Genomic DNA, 22,116 nt, shown 5'->3' on the forward strand with positions numbered 1-22,116 from the left:
ATTAAAGTGTATTTCAAGTATGTACTTTCCCTCCATCGAAAAATTTTACACTGTATACGAACCAACCTCCACATACCGAACGAATTTTAGTTACGTGAATTTTGAAAATACCGTTTTCTTTTAACATAATGCTCCTAATGTGCTTTTATTCGATATATAGTTAATTGTGAAATTATTTATATTAAACACAATATTAAACATTAACATTTATTTTATGCCAAATAATTTAAATTTAATATAGTTCTATTATGATGTACTTTTTTTTTATGGCAACATAAGGTAAAAATCACGACCGTTGTTGATAGCATACAGCCTTCATACAGCATACCTACTGATACCTACTGTTTAATTGCGAATATCAGGATTTTTGTTGGTTCTTTTCTCGAAATTCTTTGTTTCATTGTGTTTTACGTAAAATAATGTTCAAAATTTAATAAGAGTTGGCGCTCTTAATTAATTTTGCATTCGATAGTATCTAGATATGGCCATGTTTTATGAAATTGAAAATGATGATGGAGCTGATGGACATTTCGACCCCGAATTATTTCAAGTTGTTAGACGCGAACTTTGTATGTATTTTTTTATTATTTTATGTAATTTTATACAAAAACTTTTTAAATTATTAATGTTTTCTTATTTCAGACGCAATAAGTACAAATTTCAATACAACACATTATAATGTTTATGCAGGTGTGCCTACTCATACTGAAGATGGAATACCGATCAGAAAGTTGTATGTGTCCAATCTACCACCAAAGGTATATCTCATATGTGTTTTTCATGTAATATGTATCGAGTAAATGATGTTCATTGGGATTTAGTATTATTCAAATTCATTCAAGGAATTATTTTCGTACATTCAGGTAGTAGAAAATAACACATGTCATGGGACATGTAATATGTTTTTTCACAAGTTTGTGGGTACACTGATATGTTTATATTTCAGACTACACGCACAGAGCTATTTGGTATATTTGCTCAATATGGTTTTATTAAAAGTTGCTGGTTAAGAATGGGAGACAAAGGACCTAACAAAGTTCCAACACCTACTTATGCCTTTGTTACATATAGTGATCCAGCTCATGCTCACAAGTAAGTACATACATGATTTTATGATTTCCTATTGATATTATGCTTATAAATATTGCTATACAAAGACTAGTTTGTAGCTAAGCAATCTATACTAATATTATAAAGAGGAAAGGTTTGTAATTATGTATGTATGTATGGTTTTCACGCATAAACTACTGGACCGATTTAAAAATCTCTTTCACCATTAGAAAGCTGCGTCTTCATTAAGCAACATAGGCTATAGGTATTGCATTTTCAAAAAAAATTAGAGATCCTTACCAAAAATGCAATTATGTAACCCAAGGTGTAAAAAATTCCTTAATAAAAATTCTGTCATCGCGTGCGCTGCGGAATCTATTCCTTGAAGTACGAGGATGGTTCTTATGAAAAAAAAATGTAAACATGTAGGTACCACGGGTGAAGCCGGGGCGGACCGCTAGTGTAATATAAAATTGAAATACCTTTGTTTTCTTACTAGAGCACTGACGGCGCCACTTTATGAAAAAATACTTCGTGGGCGACATCTCAGAATTTCACCAGCTGACAGTTGGCATCAGCCTGCTGAAGATACTGATGGGAGGGTGCGCTGGAAGCCCCGCGGTGAATGTGGGGACATTGTGCCTACTCTGAAACAGAATGAATCAGAACAAAATGCAGGTGCGTTGTTATTATTTTTAATAATTATTTGTGTGCAAAATATCTTAATATATATAAATCTCGTGTAACAATGTTTGTCCTCAATGGACTCCTAAACCACTTAACTGATTATAATAAAATTCGCACACCATGTGCAGTTCGATCCAACTTGAGAGATAGGATAGGTTTTATCCCGGAAATCCCACAGGAAAGGGAACTATGCGGGGTTTTCTCTGAAAAAACCGGGTGAAGGCGCGGGCGGAAAACTAGTAATATTATATAATTGTATTGTGGCTTCGTAGTTTTTCATAAAGTGGCGCCGTCAGTGCTCTAGTAAGAAAACAAAGGTATTTCAATTTTATATTACACTAGCGGTCCGCCCCGGCTTCACCCGTGGTACCTACATGTTTACGTTTTTTTTTCATAAGAACCATCCTCGTACTTCAAGGAATAGATTCCGCAGCGCACGCGATGACAGAATTTTTATTAAGGAATTTAGTGTGACGTTTCTTATTTATATGAATTTAATTATGGCAAGACTATCTGTGACGCAGGTGACATTCAAGAGTTCAAAAATAACGGTTAATTTTCGATTGTTATTTTTCACCTTGTTAGTTGTTTGACTGTAATGTGACTGTGAAAATAAATAATCATTAATCAACATAACAACTTGTTTCAAATTTCAATCTCATAATGGGAATACAAACCCCATAGTATAATATGGGGATCATAAAATAATATCTAAATGATAAATAAAAACTACTGCATGATATTCAATGCAGTTTTTTTTTATATACATACAGTGGTGGTCGTTTAATTAGAAACACGTAACACGATGAAGTAGTCATCAAATTCATTTAACATTTATGTATTAACGTATTAGAGATTAAGTTTTATTGCATACTAGATTTCCGCCCGCGGCTTCGCCCGCGTTTTCAAAGGAAAACCCGCATAGTTCCCGTTCCCGTGGGATTTCCGGGATCAAACCTATCCTATGTGTTAATCCAAGTTACCCTCTATGTGTGTGCTAAATTTCATTGTAATCGGTTCAGTAGTTTTTACGTGAAAGAGTAACAAACATCCATACATCCTTACAAACTTTCGCCTTTATAATAGTATTAAGATGTAATAGAACACCCGTTTATCTAGTTTTATAAGAAATTGCTTAATTTTAATCAAACGTTAGCTTAAATTAATAAAATTAAACAACTTTAAGTGAAGTCTGATTTCCGACTATTTTCAGTCTGGACAACAAATTAGAAACAGCATGGTTCAAGTGTTCCAAAGTCTAAACCTGTTGAAATGCCATCAATATTTTTTTCTTCTACACATATTTGCACCGTTTTTTAAACATTCCATCTAAAAGTTTCTGAAAATTAATTAACTTTGCAGTAAAAATGGGTAAAAGTAAGATTTGTGACCCATCAACAAGAAAAATAATTTTAAGCTTACATTTTGACAAAAACTAGAGTTACAGGAAAATTGCAAATCATTTAGAGTGTTCGATAAAAATGTATTCAATGCTATAGTTTATTTAAAAGAGCACGGTACTTCCGATCAAGTGCCTAGAAAAGCTCGACCATGAAAAACCACTGCACGTGAGGATAGGCAAATGATTCTTTTGGTAAAGATGGATCCATTTAAAAGTTCAAATTCTATTATTAAATTAGGTTTTTCCGAAGATGAACCTTGCAATGTGTCGATGAGATAGGTTCGCAGGCAAAAGTCGAGGCAAAATTTTTTGGGAGAGACGCCAGGAAAGTATAGCTTCTTACTAGGCAGTACAGGGAACAACGATTTTCATTTACTAAGAAGTATTGCTAGGGGACAGTCCGCCAGTGAAAATGTTTTATTTTGGGATGAAACTAAAATTAATTTAATCAATTCTGATGGCAAAGGATACGCGCGTCGTTCAGTTAACCAGGCCTTAGATAATAAATAAACAGTTCAGCATGGCGGAGGAAACATTATAGTATGGGCATGTATGGGGTTGTTTTAGACTGTTATAATCTTTATAGACAACAACGGCTTTACAACGTCGTGGCTTAGATTGTATGAGATTTTAAGACGTTTGCAAAAACATATTTTCTAATAGAATTGGAAACATTAAATGGATCCATCTTTGCGAAAAGAATTATTTGCGCGAGCATAGAGCAGTGGTTTTTCATGGTCGAGCTTTTTTAGGCACTTAATCAGAAGTACCATGCTCTTTTAAATAAACTGTATCATTGAATATCTTTTTATCGAACACTCTAAATGATTTCCAATTTTCCTGTAACTCCAGTTTTTGTCAAAATGTAAACTTAAAATTATTTTTCTTGTTGATGGGTCACAAATCTTACTTTTACCCATTTGTACTGCAAAGCAAATTAATTTTTAGAAACTTTTAGATGGAATGTTTAAAAAACGGTGCAAATATGTGTAGAAGAAAAAAATATTGATGGCATTTCAACAGGTTTAGACTTTGGAACACTTGAACCATGCTGTTTCTAATTTGTTGTCCAGACTGAAAATACTCGGAATCAGACTTCACTTAAAGTTGTTTAATTTTATTAATTTAAGCTAATGTTTGATTAAAATTAAGCAATGTCTTATAAAACTAGATAAACGGGTGATCTATTACATATGAAATAATGCTTAATCTCTAATACGTTAATACACAAAAGTAAATAAATTTGATGACTACTTCATCGTGTTACGTGTTTCTAATTAAACGTCCACCACTGTATATATATTTTCTTTCGATCTAGGTAGTAGTTTTTATAATAGTTTTAATTTTTATCAATAATTTTATAGTATGTATGCTCTATCATATTATTATTATTTGTACATAAATCATGATTAAACTGTCTCAAATTCATGCATTTATTTTTTACAGAAGAGTCTGAACAAACAGAGACAGTTGAAAATGTAGAAAATACACAAAGCACTTCAAAGGTAAATATTTAAATCATTTCAGACGACAATATTAGAATATGTTTAAATTTACTTAATCTTTCCTTTCCAAAATAATTATAATATTGTTAATTATTTTACAGAATACTGAAGAGGAAACGGAAGATGATTCATACAATATGTTGGATGTTCTCAATAGAGATTGCCTGACGCAAATACTTGGTTATGTTCCTATTGTAGATCTTATACGATCCGAAAGAGTAAGCAAAAAATGGCAAAACATGGTTCATGAATATTTACAGGGTGAGTAAGAGTTTTGCAACTTGTGTTGATAAAAATATTGCATTAAACATTGCATAAAAATGTGTAACAAAACACTATAGGTAACAACACATCTGCAATAAGTCCGTTTTAAATTTAGATGGACGCAGTAATTTATACTAAGCAACTCAAGAGAAATGGAATCTAAGAGCTAGCGCGCACAAGCAACTTTGTCTCCGCAACTATTTTGTCTCCGCAACTATTTTGTCTCTCCCGCCTATGGGCTAGTATGAAAGTGCGCGCACGTAGCGACGCAACTCCCCATACAAATTGATGGGAGAGACAAAATAGTTACGGAGACAAAGTTGCTCGTGCGCGCCAGCTCTAACATGGTTATTATATCCGATTTTAAGGTATTCGCACATTCAAGACGTCCTGGTGGCAACATGCGGGTATGAAACTCACGACAGCAGTGTTGAGACGCGTATTGCAACGCTTCGGCAGCTCGTTGCTTCGTCTACATATTGACCATCATTGGTCTGCACTGAATGATCGCACTGCTCACACTGTTGGCAAGTTCTGTCCCAACCTGGAAGAGGTTAAAGTGAGTGGTGATTTCATCATTAAATAATCACTACATAGTATAAAAACAAAGTCGCTTTCTCTGCCCCTATGTCCCTTTGTATGCTTAAATCTTTAAAACTACGCAACGGATTTGGACGCGGTTTTTTTAATAGATAGAGTGATTCAAGAGGAAGGTTTTAGTATATAATTTATTGGGTTTTAGACAAAGCGGGCGAAGCCGCGGGCGGTAAGCTAGTATACTCATAATTCAAGAAATCAATTCACAAAGTTGAGTCTGAAGGAGTCATTTACATACAAACATGTTGGTTACACATAAAAGTGTGTTAAAAATGGTTATCTCTATTTGTTGGTCAGCTATAAATTCTATATCTAGATTTTATTTTATTTATATTACAGTCAATTGCAAACCTATTTCTAATGTTTCAGGTGGTTGGAATGCACACAAAGAATTGGAACCCATTAATTTATGGTTGCAAGCAACTTAAATGTATCTCATTCATTTCCTGCAATAAGGTAATTTTGTTTATATATTTTTAGTATTATTTCACTTTCTTTCTTTCTTTTCTCACTATTTGTGTCTGAAATAATCAACAGTATTAAATGCATATTCTATTTGTTCACAGCTCACAGATTCAAGTTTGGTCCATGTGGTAAAAAATGATACAAGTATAGAAAAGCTGACTGTTACTCATAACACCCATGTGACTGGACTGTTCCTTACAGCATCACAACCTCTGAAATTAACCTCACTTTCTTTTTATAATTGCTACAGCTTACAAGGCACAGTGCTCAGTTCAGCCATGGTCACTTTACCAAATCTCACCACTCTGAAACTAGATGTGTGTCCGGTCACTATGTGGAAAATAATACCTTTAATTCTAAATAAACTGCCGCAATTAGAAGAGCTTTCACTCAGTGAATATACCTCAGTAGGAGAATGCTTAACACCAATAGGTAATGAAGCGTTTTGCGAATCAATTGCCAATTTAACTGAACTGAAGAGGCTGAATTTAAGTCGGAATATATACATAAATAACGCGGTATTGAAACAAGTGGCACAGACTTGTCAAAAGCTAGAATCTCTCAATATTTCAAGTTGTAACTCAAGAAAGAGCTTTTCGTATCCAGGTGTGTATACTGTTTATATTCAAATTTAATTTATTTACAAATAACAAATTGTTTCATTTTTGTCATCTCACAAGACAAGTCAAGGATCAAGGTAATTTGTCACATTGCATGTAGATAAGTGTGAAGTAATTAGGAGCAATTTAATCGCATATTATTACAGGTGTAGGTGACGAGGGTTTGATAGCCGTGTGTAATGCTTGCACATCTATATCGTTCCTGAACGTGTCGTATCTTGCGGCGGTCAGCGACGTGGGTATGGCGGCCATTGCTAAACTCAAGCGGCTGCAAACGCTGATATCGCGAGGCAATTCTACCATCACCGCGTCACCTTTCACCGCTATACTGAATAATTGTCATTACCTTGAAGTAAGTTGTATATTTTGACGTGACAACATCTTATAATTAGATAGAGCCGGCTGCACGCACGAATAAACATGGGCGGCGTTACCTCGCTCTGAGGCGTTCCATGTAAGGCTTGAAGTGCAAGCGAGAGCGTGGAACGAGCGACAAAGAAGCACAATCGGACGTTGTCACGTTCAACTGTCGTCAGTAAACCAACTTTACAGACAACCAATTTTTTATTTTAACACCAATTAAACTTCAATTTCATAAATAATTGAACAATTTTAATGATTTGATTTAAATTTATTGAGGCGAAATTCGAACACACATCTTTTCTCTTAGGCCATAACAATGCTACAAGTGAACCTCTCCGATCCTTATTTTTAATTCAAGCTTATAATAATACTCCCAAAACACACTGTACACTTTCGCATAAATAGATGTCTAAAATACCCTTTATTTACAAAACATAAAATAGAAGTATGCCTTCTAGATTTATTAATCTAAAATTACTTAATTGAAGTGAAACTTCTTTATCGGGGTTGCAAAAAAATTTAGTGTCACATTTTTTCGTTACGCGCCATCTTGTTTTTATCCCTACCACGCGTGATTGACGTATTTCTGTGAAATTGCATATAGTACCTAAATTATTTTTTTTGAAAAATAAGGTCATAAAGAAGTTTCACTTCTTACGTGTGTACACTAGTACACGCACACATTTTTTACATGCTTTATATTAGCTTCACCTGTATGTTTGTTTGTAACCGACTTCTTTGGGCGCGACTTTGACCCACTTTAAACGGCCAGATTTCGTTCAAACTTTGTAGATTTATTGAGGACCGATGACAATACAGCGTCTTTCCAAACTATACAAGGCCAGTACGCAACGGTGTGAAACTAATCACGTATAGTTTGGAAATAACTTTTTCACAAAGTTCTTCCAATCTATACAACAGCAGTACGCAAGTACTCGCGTATACTTTGTAGTGAAGTAAGTAAGAATAGCGCTCCAAAATATACAGCGCCAGTACGCATGCGGACTAATCGTGTATGTTTCGGAGTAAGCGCGGCGTCTTTCCATTGCTCGCGCTTATATTATTGTATTGCTGTTTTGAAATCTATTATTAAAATGCATGTGTATTGTGTATGTAATGTTGCGTACTGATCGTATATTTTTTGTATCGAGGATGCTTGTGTCTTCGTTCTCGACTATACTGCACGACTTAGGCTAAGGACTCACGAAGCGGTTTTCACACGTGCCCGCCGCGGTGGCGAAATGGAGTTTTATTTTCAAAACTCACGAGAGCGGAGTTTTGTGCGGTTACGCAGCCATCGCGGTTGCGATTATCACTCGCAAACTTGGCGGTTGATAATCGCAAGACAAGCGGTTCCAGTTGCAAGACGGGCCGGGCGGTTAAACGATCAGTTGAGTTCCAGACCGTCATGGACACACACCAGAAACGAGATGTTGCGTTATACTTCCTTCACAGAAGAATTAAAAAAGAAGGCCTTAAAGGTTCTGGATACATCCACTGATTGCGGAAAGAGATCGTTATGGATTATTTGTTACTCTTATTAATGACTTAAAGAAGGATGAAGAAAAGTTCTTCAATTATTTTCGAATGTCCGTATGTAGTTATTTAGAACTTTTAAGAAAAACAGAAACTGCTCTTCAAAAACAACATACTAATATGCGAGATCCCATATCACCAGAGGAAATGTTGCGGTCGCCCGCCAACCGACCGCAGAACACGCGGGTGCAACCCGCCGCGGCTGCGGGACCGCGACCCGCGCCCGCTGGTAGAAGATGACCGCCGGTGCAGCGGGACCCGCAAACAATCGCACACGCCGCGGGCGTAAAACGCGTCGTGAAATGTGCTTTAATTTTTTACATAAATATCTGTATTCTACAAAGGCTGCGGGCCCGCAACCGCGGCGGGCACGGGTGAAAACCGCTTCGTGAGTCCTTAGCCTTACAATTGACAATAGTGCTAAAATGTAAGAATCTAATAAGTCCAGAAGAAGACGGTTGCGAGGCGACGGCTATTTTTGTGTAGTTAAAAAAAACACGAACCTAACCTAACCCATAGGTAACCCTTATATACCTATCTGTTATCTATTTATTTTTCTAAGCTCACCTAATAATATTTTATTCCAAATTTTACTGAATCAATCAAGAAGAATAAAAGTAGATAGATAAAGCTTTACAAGTCTTTGATTGCCTACGCCTATTTATTATTTCGCTCAAGCGTAAGTGGTGTAGTAGGTATATTTAGTTATATTTTGCGTACTGATCGTGTATAGTTTGGAACGAAGAAGCAAGCATCCGTGTTACAAAGTATACACGATCAGTACGCAAACTTCGTGTATATTTTGTAATAACAAACTTAAAAACAGCATTACAAAGTATACACGAGCAGTTTCCTATGGTTGCGTTCTGGCTATGTATAGTTTGTAAATACGCGACAATACACTAATTTGATTGAAAATTTTCTATTTTTTAGTTCGGTTTTCTATAAAAAAGCGTGTTTTTTTAGTTTTTTTAAACTATTATTATTTTTTTATGATGAAACAGGAGATAGATCTGTGCGGATGCGACAGTGTGACGGAGGAGGTGATATCACCGGCCGCGAAGATGTTGGACGCGCACCCGAGGCTCCTGCTGCTGCGACTGGCGGGAACCTCGGCCTGCGCTGATGGCACATCTATCTTGATTGTATGTATAGGTCGCGTCATGTAAAAAGAACGCTGACGGTTAAGCTGCGCATTGGCGATTTATTGGTCTATTTGGTGTTATGAGGTGGTATAAGAATAACAAATAGGTAGTTGCGAAGCCACGACTCGAGAGCCTACTTCAAAAATAAAATAAGCAGCAAATAACTTTCGTGTTAAACTCGATACATGCCAATACACACCCCATCACTTTCATCCAGCGTTCTTTTTACATGATTCGCGTTATATTTTTGACGTGACAACGTCTTATAATTCGATAGAGCCGGCTGCACGCACGAAAAACTATGACTCATGCGGCGGTACCTCGCTCTGAGGCGTTCCATGTAAGGCTTGAAGTGCAAGCGAGAACGCGGAACGAACGACAATGAAGCACAATCGGACGTTGTCACGTTCAACTATCGTCAGTAAACCGACTTTACAACCAATTTTTTTATTAGCTTCATCTGTATCTATCTATGTTAAGTCTCCTTTAAACTCAATCAGTGGCAACTGGCAATACAGTTTCATGGTATTGTCTTTTAAACGTGTTTGTTATTTATTAGTTATTTTTGTGTAAACATGGGTGTTATGTATGTTACTATCAAGTACTTGACTTGTGTTACTTGATTACATAGTGTTAATGGTACCCCACACAAAATTCTTATTTTTTTATGTCTATCAACAAAAAAATAATTATTGAAATTGATCCAGTCGGTCACGCATGTTGTTGTGACCAAGAGAAATAGGGATTCATTTTTAGGGTAATTGTAAATAGGTGATTGGAAGCTACTCCACTTACACTTTTAATGCCTATTCTAAATAACTCTTCTTTTACAACTTTAAATAATTTTTCATTATAGATATTATAGATCCGATTCCGGTTCTTCAAACTCTTGGAAATTCATCTGACTGATTATAGAAAAAAATTCTTGTTACTTTTTCACCCCTGTTTATCATTATGACCGCCTCCTTGGTTCAGTGGTTGACGCGTGAGCGTAGAACCGAGGGGTCCTGGGTTCGATTCCCGGTGGAGACAAAGAAAAAAATGTCTTGGTCTGGCAGGACACAGAGGGCTGATCACCTACTTGTCCCTAAAGAAAATCGATCAGTGCAACAGATGTATAATGCATCTGCCCCTCTCCCCACTAGGGGACATGGGAATTCACTTTTTATCATAACGTATCCTGACTATATTATATAGAGATTAAAACATTCTTAATCATCTCTTCATATTGTAGGATAATCCAACACACAAACTTTTGGCTGTGAACCTACATGAAGACCTTAGCAATCCTCACATGCGACCCGACTTTGTGGATAGAGTGTTTGAGGACAGCTCGGATGAATCATTTGATGATCTATATGATCATGAGGACTTTAATGACATCATTGGACATAGTGAGTTTAAGTTACTTAATAAAATATACTTAAATATTAATACACTTCTTAGGTTTACGTTTTTAATTTTGTCTAGCTACTCATTCATAGTAATGTATCTAATGTATATTCGTTTTATAGTGTTGTCATCTGATGAGGAGCTCTACTTGGATGAGGATTTGGTGGACTATGACGGCGTCTTTGAATATGGACTCCATGATAACATTATACTGTTTTAACACACTGCCATTTACCATTTTATGAAATCTAAATCATCATGTATACATTGGATAAATATAGTGCGTCCAAGAAAAATTGCCAATGCCAATATTCATTCATCATTATTATATTTTTGAGAATAATGGTCAGTTTTCTTGTTCATTTGTTTTAAGTTTGTTTTTCTAACCTTTTGTTTTTTTTTTAGGAATAATATGTTATGCTTTCAGAAGAGAACTGATATTTGTTTTAATTGTAGTTATATCATACATTCATTAGACTATAGTTTATGAAATAGAAACATTGTTGATACTTATCTGTGATGTAAAATTGTTGCTGTGAAATGCAATATTTTAATAATTGGTTTCTTTTACTGTACATGTTAACTTATGATTATTATTTATTCGAAAATATCACGTCTATAATAACGATAGTAAGCAAAGTCTGAAATATTGTGATAGAAAATGTTTTCATGTACCTTTCTATTATTTTTCACAATACTGGTATCACTTTGTATTTGTATAGTGTAAATTCAATGTTAACATAGCTTACGAATCAGCTTTAATTAAAGAAGCTTTGGGTGTTCATATACAATTCATTTAAAAGCACAACCATTTTAAAGATGTAACAATATTGATAAGGTTTATTATCCTATATTATACTGTTGGAGTATGTTGTATAACATGTATTTGAAATTTATGATATTTATCACTATATAATTTGTTCAATAGCAACATTCACCTATGATAACACTCTACTTTCTGCTTTGGCTAATTTGAAAAGCATCAAAAAATAAATTTACTTGATAATGTTTTATTTTTTCAGTGGTGTGACTTGAATACAACACACCATCCCTCTCTTATTTTCTAGTTATTTTAGTGTGGTTTTCCTTGTTTTTAGTATTGCAATTTTTTTCCTTTATATGAACTAAGTTTGTTATCAACAAGTTGTTTATTTTTATACTCAGAATTGATTTTCTCATTATGAATGCAATCATTAAAATATATTTTGTATATGTTTTTAGAAGAATCTAACTTAATTTATTAGTTTAGTTATTTGCTTAGGGGCACTTCAAAATATTTTTATTAGTTTTTGTTACCTTTTTACATGTGCACAGTAATCAATAATTAATTATTATTCTATCTTTCTGGAATTTATAAAAATTGATATTACTGTTACAATCCAGGCTTTAATAACTCTTTCATTAAAAATAAATTACTTCAAACATTGGTTTTTTAGTTTTTAATTTTTTATTAATAAAAATATTTGTTTAGTTTAATTAGTAAAACAGTGGTTGCATGGAACTGTTATAATTCTGTATAGCAATGAAAATCAATATCAGACAAAAGGTTTATAAATTTCTGAAAATATCTAAATAATGAAATATAAAAGCTACTTTTTTCTAACTCTTTTTAGTACTTATTATGTTGAATTGAATAAAAATATGAAACTCATTCATCATATCATTTGCTTATTTAATAATAAATATTATGTTACATAAATTTACATCTCTTTTTCATAATTTTATTGTGCATATGTTAGAAGGCAATTAAAACAATTATATAGAAACTAGAAAGATTGATTTAAAAATCTGTTTTTTTTTGTATTGATTAATTGAAATAGATGGTTTTGTTCTATTCACATTTGATTTTTCTAAAAAGGATAATTTTTATTTGAAATAAATAGAAAAAGTTTGAACTTAATTTTTTACTTTTTGTGGAATTACATCACTTAATACTTTTAGACTAGTTAACAAGTAATTCTTATGATGTTGAATATTATCCGATGCCTTACATATAATACATAAGGGTTTGTATTAATAATTAAACAGTGGATCAAGTATAGTATTAATGATTGCTTGTTTTAGACTTTTGTTTTAGCATAGATTTTGCATGAGGTGATTTGCAAGATGATCTTATTTTATAATGATCACTTATTAAGATTCAATAGAGAAGAAAGAAATAAAACATTTTCTTTAACTACTGTGTATTATTGACCAAACTATTTTCACTCATTCAACTAAACATTAACATCAAAATTTGTTGTTTTAATGTGCAGATTCCACCACCTACCCATAACACCAACATCAACAATCCTTGATAAAATATTTGAATATGTAGGCTTTAAGTAAGAGCAATGTGCTTTATACAAGTCACATTCTTTGTTTAATTCTGTTGTATACATGAAAGATATTACTCCCAAACTTATGTAATGTAGTACCCCTTCATTGTAGCACTGTTGAATGAACCTTAAATGATCAATCGACTCTGCGTTTCTACATTCTTCACTTATTAAGATTACTTCATTGGTAGTATTTGTAACTTTGTCTTTAAAATCAATTTCGGATGGATTATTTTTAGCTAATGCATAAGCTGCAGCAATACCACTACACCATTTTAATGCTTTTCTAGGTTCATCTTGAATATCAGTTCTTAAATCCTGTAACATCTGTTTATAATCTATGACAAGATTCTTCCAATAATTTGCCCATTTCTCTAATACAGTGCCTTTGAACTTGTCGGGAAATATTAGTTTGTTTTGAAGGTTAGCTATGAGAGTTGGTGACTTCCGTATAACACTCAACATCTTCGATTTTCAAACCAGATGCAAGAAGGACACTACAATGCTAGATTTAAAAACATACATATTTTAATTCTATACAACGATTTTCAAAAATAAGACAAATTAAGTATTGCTGGTACGATGAACGATCATGAGAAACTTTAACAATTGACAGTTTGTAAAATTGTAAATATGACAATGACAAGAATTGTCAAATAAGAAGGAAATGAGCACCACAGACTATAGCAACATCATTTAAAACAGGGTGTTATCGTTAATTGTGCACAAGGAATGCACATTGCACAAGCCAAGGCACAGCTTGGCACAAGCGATTATACCGTAACTATTGCAGATATCAAAAAACTTTAAACTGATATCGAAAGTATAGGTCTACCAGAATCTGATGGCATATTTATATTTACGAAATAAAAGATTTTCATATGGCAATTTTATTTGACAACTATCAAATTGGTTGTCAAATTATTTGTCTTCTTTGCAATTGATGAATAATTTTAAGGATTTTGTCTAAAAAATCTTCGAAAATGTCGAAAAAGCCGCTGCGATCACAAGCAAGAGGTGTTGTTTATAATGTGTATAGAAAAACATTCGATGAAGAAGGGTCAAACACATCACAATTTTCAATTTTAAATATTTTATTGGTAAATTGGACTTACCCGTTTTGATACTTAAAATAAAAAATATTATAAGTAGGTAACTATAATATTGTTTGTTGATTACAATATAATTTTATGAAAACTTATTACAGGAGTTTCCAATACGGCTATTCGTCAAGTCCAAGCTGTCCAAGTCAATTTTATAATGTGTGTATCTTTAATACTTACGAAAATAAACATAGTTTTATTTTATTTTTATTTTATTTTATTTTATAAAAAATTATTAGCAATCTAGTTTTGATCTGCATTATCATTACATCCATATTTTTACATGGCATAATGATAATGAATATACAAATATAGGTATGTGTAAATAATAATATGTATTACATAGATAAAAGTAATATGTATATTATACATGTAATTATGTACCTACATAATATTAAGTGGATATCTCATTATTAAGTACAGTATTGTTCACTTATGTAATGTGACTAATGATGTTTAGGACAAAATAAAAAATAAGCAGTATCAAGATCGTTCAGTCCATTTTCCCTAGGGTTGCACACTCAAAATTTTGATTTCCCAATTTGCCATCAGATTCTGGTTTACCTATACATAACCTAATGAGTAAAATGGCCCTAATAATTTTTTAAAAATAAAACGAGAAAGGTGAGTGGTGAGAAAGACAAGTTGGAACGAAAAATGCTCTCACTCGCACTCCGACCGGTTTTTGCGCCATGGTGCACAGTCTAGATAATAGTCTAGCGTCTTTCTTTGGTGGACCTACTGTGAATTTACCATATTAACAAGGAGAAGAAGCATCTCAAAAGCATCTGATATTACTTGCTCTGTGAAGACGCATTGCCTAACATTTTTTTTATTGTAAAATGATTATTAAGTACGTATTGTTTAGTCTTATTTGAAATATATTATTAAGAATTTAGTTTTCTCTTTTTTATACTGGGAGTGTAGTCTAATAATTTATTATCAACTATATTCGAATCAGGATAACGGAAAATTATGAATAACTAGCAGTTTATGAACCGAAGTAGAACATTTAGGTAGGCACGAGTGACCCGACTGTACCTTTAAAATAAACTTTTGATTAATTCATTTTGGAGGTGAGATAGAGTTAAATTATATTACTTTACAAAAAAAAATAGTCAATAATGCATTAATTATAATTTATTAAGTACATTCATTTCAAATTCATATTCCGTTAGCATAATAGAACATCAGAATAAAATTATTCCGAGACAAATAAATTTTGAAACTTGAAAGTTAACCTTTTCTTGTTGGTAAGGATCCGCTGACACCTTTAGCTTCACGGCGTTTGCGTAGAAAACTCTTCATGTCGGGCATCTGGGGTGGTGGGGGCATACCCGGTATGCGAGGGGGCTCTTGTCTCACGATCTAGTTAAAAAAAATATTACGCTTGCCTTTAATATTTGTAAACTCCTCAAAAAAGAAAATTTCAATAAGACTGTAGTCTGTTGGTTTGGTACCTCATAACTTTCGACTGGGTGAACCGATTTTAATGATTCTTTGTTTATTTGAAAGCTTATCATTTGGTCTGTCTGTCTAATATCTGAGAATTTGAAGGCGGTAAAAATTATTATAATCAGGTCAGAATTTCGGGTATTTAAATGATATGAGAGTAGGTGCATAATATAAAAATTCACATACTTATAGTTATTACAATATTTTTCTTTTTATACTTACCCTTTTCAAAACTCGAAAGGACTCTTGATCAGTAGCGCCAAAAGTAGATTCTACTTCTTTCTCTTGACAGAGGCATATCTCTATGACCGAAATGATAACGAAGCAAAGCAAAATATACTTCATTTTCGGATGATTCTTTTTACATTGAAACTTTAACAACGAATGCTCAATTTATAACACGCTAAGTGTAATTTTATTTAATCGGTTGCTTTGAATGCTATATCAAACAATTCTTCAGTTTCCTGTGATGAACAACGGTAATTATTAAGATAAAAATGTTTCATCAGATGATAGCCTTAATAATATACCTATATAAATAGTTATTTTAAAATATACACCATGTAGATGTTATCTGTTTTACGTTGTTGATTTTTTCCTGATAAAGAAATATTTTTATTATTACAAATATAATGAATTTTAAACTTAATTTTGTAGATCTTAATGGTAGATCCACTAAGAAGTAAGAACTTGGTAAGTTTTCATTTTCAACAAAAAAAATTAACCACCAATCAGAAGACACCAACTTTCAAATTAAAAAAATAACTACCTACCTATCAAAATTGGTCAGGGTTGACCAATGATATTATATATAGAAACAAGAGGTAGATACGTCATCAACGCACCAAAACTGATTCCGTGAATTGGTCCTTTTTGGGACCAATGCAATCAGTCAGATTGTCACCGGTCCCAGTGAGCGTATATGCCGATAGGTACATTAAAGTTGTCGAAAATGCCTTCCTGTGTGTTCAGAAAGTGCACGTATTCGTGCAAAAAAATAAAAAAAGATAAAGGAATTACATATCACAGCAAAATATATTAAATTATTACAGTTTAAGAGTAAAAATAACAATTTACAATTATTCTTTATGAATGACACTTGCTTGACACGTGTATTGAAATAATGAAAGGGATAAAACATTGCTTCAATCACTAGTGTGACAAAGCTAGCGTACACTGTGTTCAAAGATTATCATGTAGATACGATTATTGAAAATAGAACGGTTATTTTATTAATTTCGATTTGGGTAAATACTTGATTATTTTTATATTTAAATCCACAGTTTACATCCAGTGCATATAATTAACAAATATAGCTATTTATTATATACAATGAAATCGTGATGCCAAAAATGTTTGTTTGCAATAATAAAATGATAAATAAAAATAAAATGATGTTGAATATACGTAAACATTAAAGAAAAGATTATCGCTACTGACGAAAAATGCTATTTGCTTTTCTGTAAATAGCTATTGAACATAAATTTTATTTGTGTTTTAGATAAAAAAGGCTTATACTTCATCCTTTCTTTTATTTCATCCTTTTTTTTCATCTAGGCACCACTATTATTATAATTATCCTACAAGTTGGAGTGATGACCTTGTACGGGTTTCGGGAACTGCCATGAAACGAATAGCGTAAGATCGGTCCTTATGGAGTTCTATAAGGAGGATTATGCAGTATGCTCAGCAGTGGGTGTTTATCGGGTGAAATGATGATGACCGAAAACGAACACCACAGCTAGTAATAAATACTTAATACAGTTATATCTCCAAAAAATAATTTTTTTTTTCATTGTAATACGACATCATAATAATCATAAAATAGTAAATGAAATTGTCACATTTATTTACTTGTGCAGGAAACCTAACATCTATATTCTATAACATTGAACCTTCTGTGTCGTTAGTCTATGCCAATTACCATGGCAACTATTTGTTTATTTATATTTAATTGGCGAATTCCAAGCCTGACACTGCATATGAAGCATTTTTTTTGGATATATTGTGAGTATATAACGTATCTATACATAAAATATCATTGGGGTTGACCCAATTTCTCTGCTCATTAAAAAATTTAATTTTGTCAGTGTTACCTACTTATATAACTCATCATAACTCAGAATGGTCTTATTAATCAATAAACACTGAAAATATTTTTTTTTAGTTTATGCAAATAATTGGTGCATTATTTATAAAATTATAATAATAATATTACCTACCTAAGTATTACCTACATAGATAAAATTTATTATTTTCGTAAGCTAAAAAATATGAACGTACCTACAAAAAAATTCTCAGCTCTCGGGTTTTTTTCTAAAATTAGGGTTGTTGATTGGTTTATTCAAAAACCTAGGTTTGTGATACATTTTAAACTCAATTTAATATAAACCTGTGTAACCTGTGCCTGTAACAGTTGTAATGTTTGTAACAAATATGTAATTACGTAAAATATATTTAGTCAAATAATTTGTAATCTGACTAAATGTGATTAATATTGATAAATGATAATGCTTAGTACTCCAAAAGAAAATTATTTTTATGACATCTGTATAATTTAAAAAAAAAACATGATTTATTAAATACCAAGTATCCAAGGCTACAATCGTTAAAAAAGAAACAAATTTAAACTTACCTGCAAAAACGCATATTATTGCAAACTGCCCGGCGCCCGCCATTTAAGTACTCCACGTGTGCCAAAGTAGATATTGTTTCTTAATTAAATTCTAACAGAATACTTTTTGATTAAAATGGATACTTCTAAGACTACACCAGTTGTTGCTGCAGCAGCTGGTATGATTTTCAAAGCTCCTAAAAGAGTTGGCCGTGGTGTCCCAGGAATAATGGATACTTATAACAAGAAGTGTTCTTGTCGTCGTGATAAAACAATGGTATTTTGTCGCGCTTGCGGCTTTTATTGTCATGGAAGAATTCGTTTGAAGTGCGAACAACATCCTCGAGTAAGTAAATTCAATTATCGCCTATTGCACCTCCTTACGTCTGGATAATAAATTATAATAATAGGGATAGCTTTATCAATCTCATATTTTAAAAACAAACTGCATGGATATGAACTCTTTAATATAAAGTTCCAATCTTGTTCCAATCTTATTCCAATTGTTTGTTTCAGGTTACATTCTTATTAGACATCACAGAATGTCCCCGTTGTCACTCATCAGTATTTTTGGATGAACTAAATTAATTATTAAAGCAAAACTGGATTTTGATGACTTCTTTATGGCTGTGTATACTACATGACTGATTTATAAAAGAGTGTAAATTTTATTTATAGGGTTAAGGTTAAACTACATAGTAAGTTCCTAAGTTAATTTTAACAAAAAATCTTAAATTTTATAATTCTAGAATTGTCACTCATCAGTATTTATGGATGTTGATTGTTAAAGCATAACTGTATTCTGATGACTATTTTATGGTGGTGTATAAAAACTGACTTGGATAGATTGAAGGTTTAAAAAAAGTTCCTTATGTAAGTTTATAATGATAGAAAACTCTTAAATTTTATAACTCTGGTTGTACTTTTATTTGTTTGAAGCTGGTATATGATATCATAACTGAAGAAAACCATTTTTTCTTAGTTTCTAGTTTTCAAGTCTTGGTTTCTGTTGAGAATTAGTGTTATTTTGTGATAAGTATTGGAAGATTTTAGGAAGTTTTTAATTTGTTTTTTAAGTACCTAAATACTCTGGTAGTGAGTTACCTTTTTGTTTTGTTTCAAGCTGATAAAAGATGGTTTTATGATTAAAACCTCTCCTTTTATTATAAGTTTGTGTTATCTTAATCTTTATGTTGATACTGATAGGTACTGTTTGTTACTTTTATGGTTTGATTTTATTAGTTGAATAAATGCAACAGTTACATTATTGTTTTATTTATTGTTTAAATGCTTAAAACATCCAATATGATCTCCCTTGATTATCTCACTACAAAGCAGACAGCCAATTATTCATTCACAATGTAAGTTAATTTTATTATCTCTGGCAAATTTCAAATAATCAGTCATAACTATAATAATCAACCATCCGCTTTGTAGTGAGGTAATCAAGGGAGTTCATATTTTTTGTTTTCATCAAAAAATAGAATACCAATAATAAAAACTAGGTACCAATTTGATCTAATATTTAAGTATTGCAGTAATAGTTTTACTTTTAACAAAAACATAAGTACCTATAATATATTTTCTTTACTTATCTTTAATTTTCAATGCTTTCTTTATGAAAAAGATGGTTTCCTAGAACCTTCTATGACAGCTGAGTGAGGTTATTAATTTATCCAATCCTTGGCCAAAACCTCCAATTGGAATAAAATAAACTTGATGAGAAATATTGCAACAGATAATATGAATAACTCATATACCTACAAACAACTAAAAATGTAAGCAATAGATTTTATAGACTACAAGCCCGCATATGAAAAAAATATGGGTCAAATGAACCACCACGGGACATATCTAGTACGAAAGAAGAGCAAAAAATAATAAGATTCATCACTATGCCGTCACTTGTAAGCTGTCCAACTGAGTGCAGATGAGAATTGAAAAGTACAGGTAGACTCGGTAAATTTTGGTCATATATTTTTGTACGGCATTCTTAACCATCGATAGATCCATTAAAAATAATAAGAAACCGCTCAGTGCCGTACAAAAATGTTGGTCCACCAAGTCGGAATTTTTATTTAATTTCCGAGAGTTACCGGGGGTAAATTTGGTCATTTGACCATGTACGGCATCTGTGTCATACTATTGCTATACTGCTTTTAATCCATTATTCCGCAACGCCGTACAAAAATCATGGGGACAAGGGGAAAAAATCGAGAGTTGTAATCCCCTCTCTTTCCCCACTCCAGGGGGTCATTTGACACAACACGAAATAAATTTATTTTTAAAGTATTTTATGCATAGATAATATTTTTTCATGTGCCGTACATTTTCGTTGGTTCAAAGGGGAAAAATCTGAAAAAGAAAAAATCCATATAACGAAATGTTTGCTTTATATTTTGATAATAAAATATAAATATACATTAATATTAACCCATTGACCACCGAGCGGCCCGATCGGGCCGCGACACAATAGATTTTCTATTGTGTCTGTGATTCCGGGACTGAGGGATTAAGAAGCTCGAGGTGGTTAATTATCACCTTGGAAAGTCGGAGTCAAGTGGAATGGACTCCGTTAAATTGATGAACTAATAAAAAAGCTATGAACGAAAAGATGTGAATTATATGCAATCAGCCCATGAATACAGGTAAAGTCACAAGCAAATGCTAGTATTATATACATATTAAAAATGTACAAGTAAAGCGCTTTCAAATGATACCAAACACGGCATATTTATCTTAACTTTATTTTTTTACTCTGTATGTTTTGTCCGCTAGAGGGCGCCACATTAGATTTTGTGAAACCCCATATAGCCTTTAGCTAGCTGGTCGCTGGTTATCCAGTGAACAATTCAGATGCTTCTTATGATATGTTATTTGTCGAATTCTGATAAGTAGTTTAGAAGTTACGAGGGAATAGATGAACATACATACATGACCTGTCAAAACCATAACCCTCCTTTTGCTTTGCCGTAGTTGGGTAAAAATATGTTAATGCCGTACTGTATCAAATGGCCATAAAGCACCCTTAAAATTGTAGCTTTCGTCGCTTTCATCAGCCTAAAAGATGTGGTCTGCACAAAAATGTACGGCATCGTTTTTTCCTAATTTATCTATGTTAATACTATTTAAAACAACGAATAAAGTGTAGAAAACTATTATATTTCATTAATCTACGATGTTTAAACTTTAACAAAATTTCTGGTTTTGCATTTCTCTATAACTTTTTTTAGAACGGTTTCTTTTGAACGGCAATACTATACAACAATTGAATTTTACAATATCATGTTAAAAAAAAAAGTTCCCGTACAGGGTCAAATGACCTTACAGCTCTTTATATCAAGAATTCGATGAAATTAAGATGATTATTGGTATACATTTAAAAGAACAATTATTTTTTGACGGCATTGCTTTTAATAGTACTTTTGAGTGCTAGATAATGTTTTGGAACCGAAGCCGTACTTAGTCAAATGACCCCCTGGAGTGGGGAAAGAGAGGGGATTGCAACTCTCGATTTTTTCCCCTTGTCCCCATGATTTTTGTACGGCGTTGCGGAATAATGGATTAAAAGCAGTATAGCAATAGTATGACACAGATGCC

The 22,116-nt window shown here is 32.7% G+C and overlaps 3 protein-coding genes and 1 long non-coding RNA gene across 5 annotated transcripts; 2 read left to right on the forward strand and 2 right to left on the reverse strand.

Moving 5' to 3' along the window:
• Positions 1–322: 322 nt before the first annotated feature.
• LOC149900161 (putative RNA-binding protein EEED8.10) lies at positions 323–13,202 on the forward strand. 2 transcript variants are annotated; one of them, XM_090112849.1, is made up of 13 exons: positions 323–569; positions 643–758; positions 947–1,092; positions 1,550–1,728; positions 4,586–4,644; positions 4,746–4,905; positions 5,277–5,467; positions 5,875–5,961; positions 6,072–6,576; positions 6,737–6,942; positions 9,494–9,634; positions 10,869–11,028; positions 11,149–13,202. In XM_090112849.1, exons 1-13 carry the CDS (start codon positions 482–484, stop codon positions 11,244–11,246), a joined length of 2,136 nt encoding a protein of 711 aa, XP_089968975.1. In that variant the 5' UTR covers positions 323–481; the 3' UTR covers positions 11,247–13,202. The 2 variants fall into 2 exon arrangements, with proteins under 2 accessions (XP_089968975.1, XP_089968976.1); XM_090112850.1 differs by having other exon boundaries at positions 691–758.
• Positions 13,193–13,947, reverse strand: LOC149900162 (mitochondrial import inner membrane translocase subunit Tim29). The gene has a single exon (XM_090112851.1). The coding sequence runs from the start codon at positions 13,807–13,809 to the stop codon at positions 13,243–13,245; it is 567 nt and encodes a 188-aa protein (XP_089968977.1). The 5' UTR covers positions 13,810–13,947; the 3' UTR covers positions 13,193–13,242.
• A 1,073-nt stretch (positions 13,948–15,020) lies between these two features.
• Positions 15,021–16,339, reverse strand: LOC149900163 (uncharacterized). The gene is made up of 2 exons (XR_016457821.1): positions 16,125–16,339; positions 15,021–15,815 (listed from the first exon to the last, which is right to left on the reverse strand). It is a non-coding gene; the product is annotated as an uncharacterized LOC149900163 (long non-coding RNA).
• Positions 16,340–18,029: 1,690 nt separating this feature from the next.
• On the forward strand, positions 18,030–19,893 carry LOC149900164 (uncharacterized protein CG13380). Its single transcript, XM_090113197.1, has 2 exons — positions 18,030–18,862; positions 19,033–19,893. Exons 1-2 carry the CDS (start codon positions 18,653–18,655, stop codon positions 19,102–19,104), a joined length of 282 nt encoding a protein of 93 aa, XP_089969323.1. The 5' UTR covers positions 18,030–18,652; the 3' UTR covers positions 19,105–19,893.
• The last annotated feature ends 2,223 nt before the right edge of the window (positions 19,894–22,116 follow it).

Source organism: Colias eurytheme, chromosome 19, assembly GCF_061535395.1.
Source record: "Colias eurytheme isolate Ceu_HAF_F1 chromosome 19, ilColEury1 Martin Lab GWU primary, whole genome shotgun sequence".
In the NCBI taxonomy this organism is placed as follows: domain Eukaryota; kingdom Metazoa; phylum Arthropoda; class Insecta; order Lepidoptera; family Pieridae; genus Colias; species Colias eurytheme.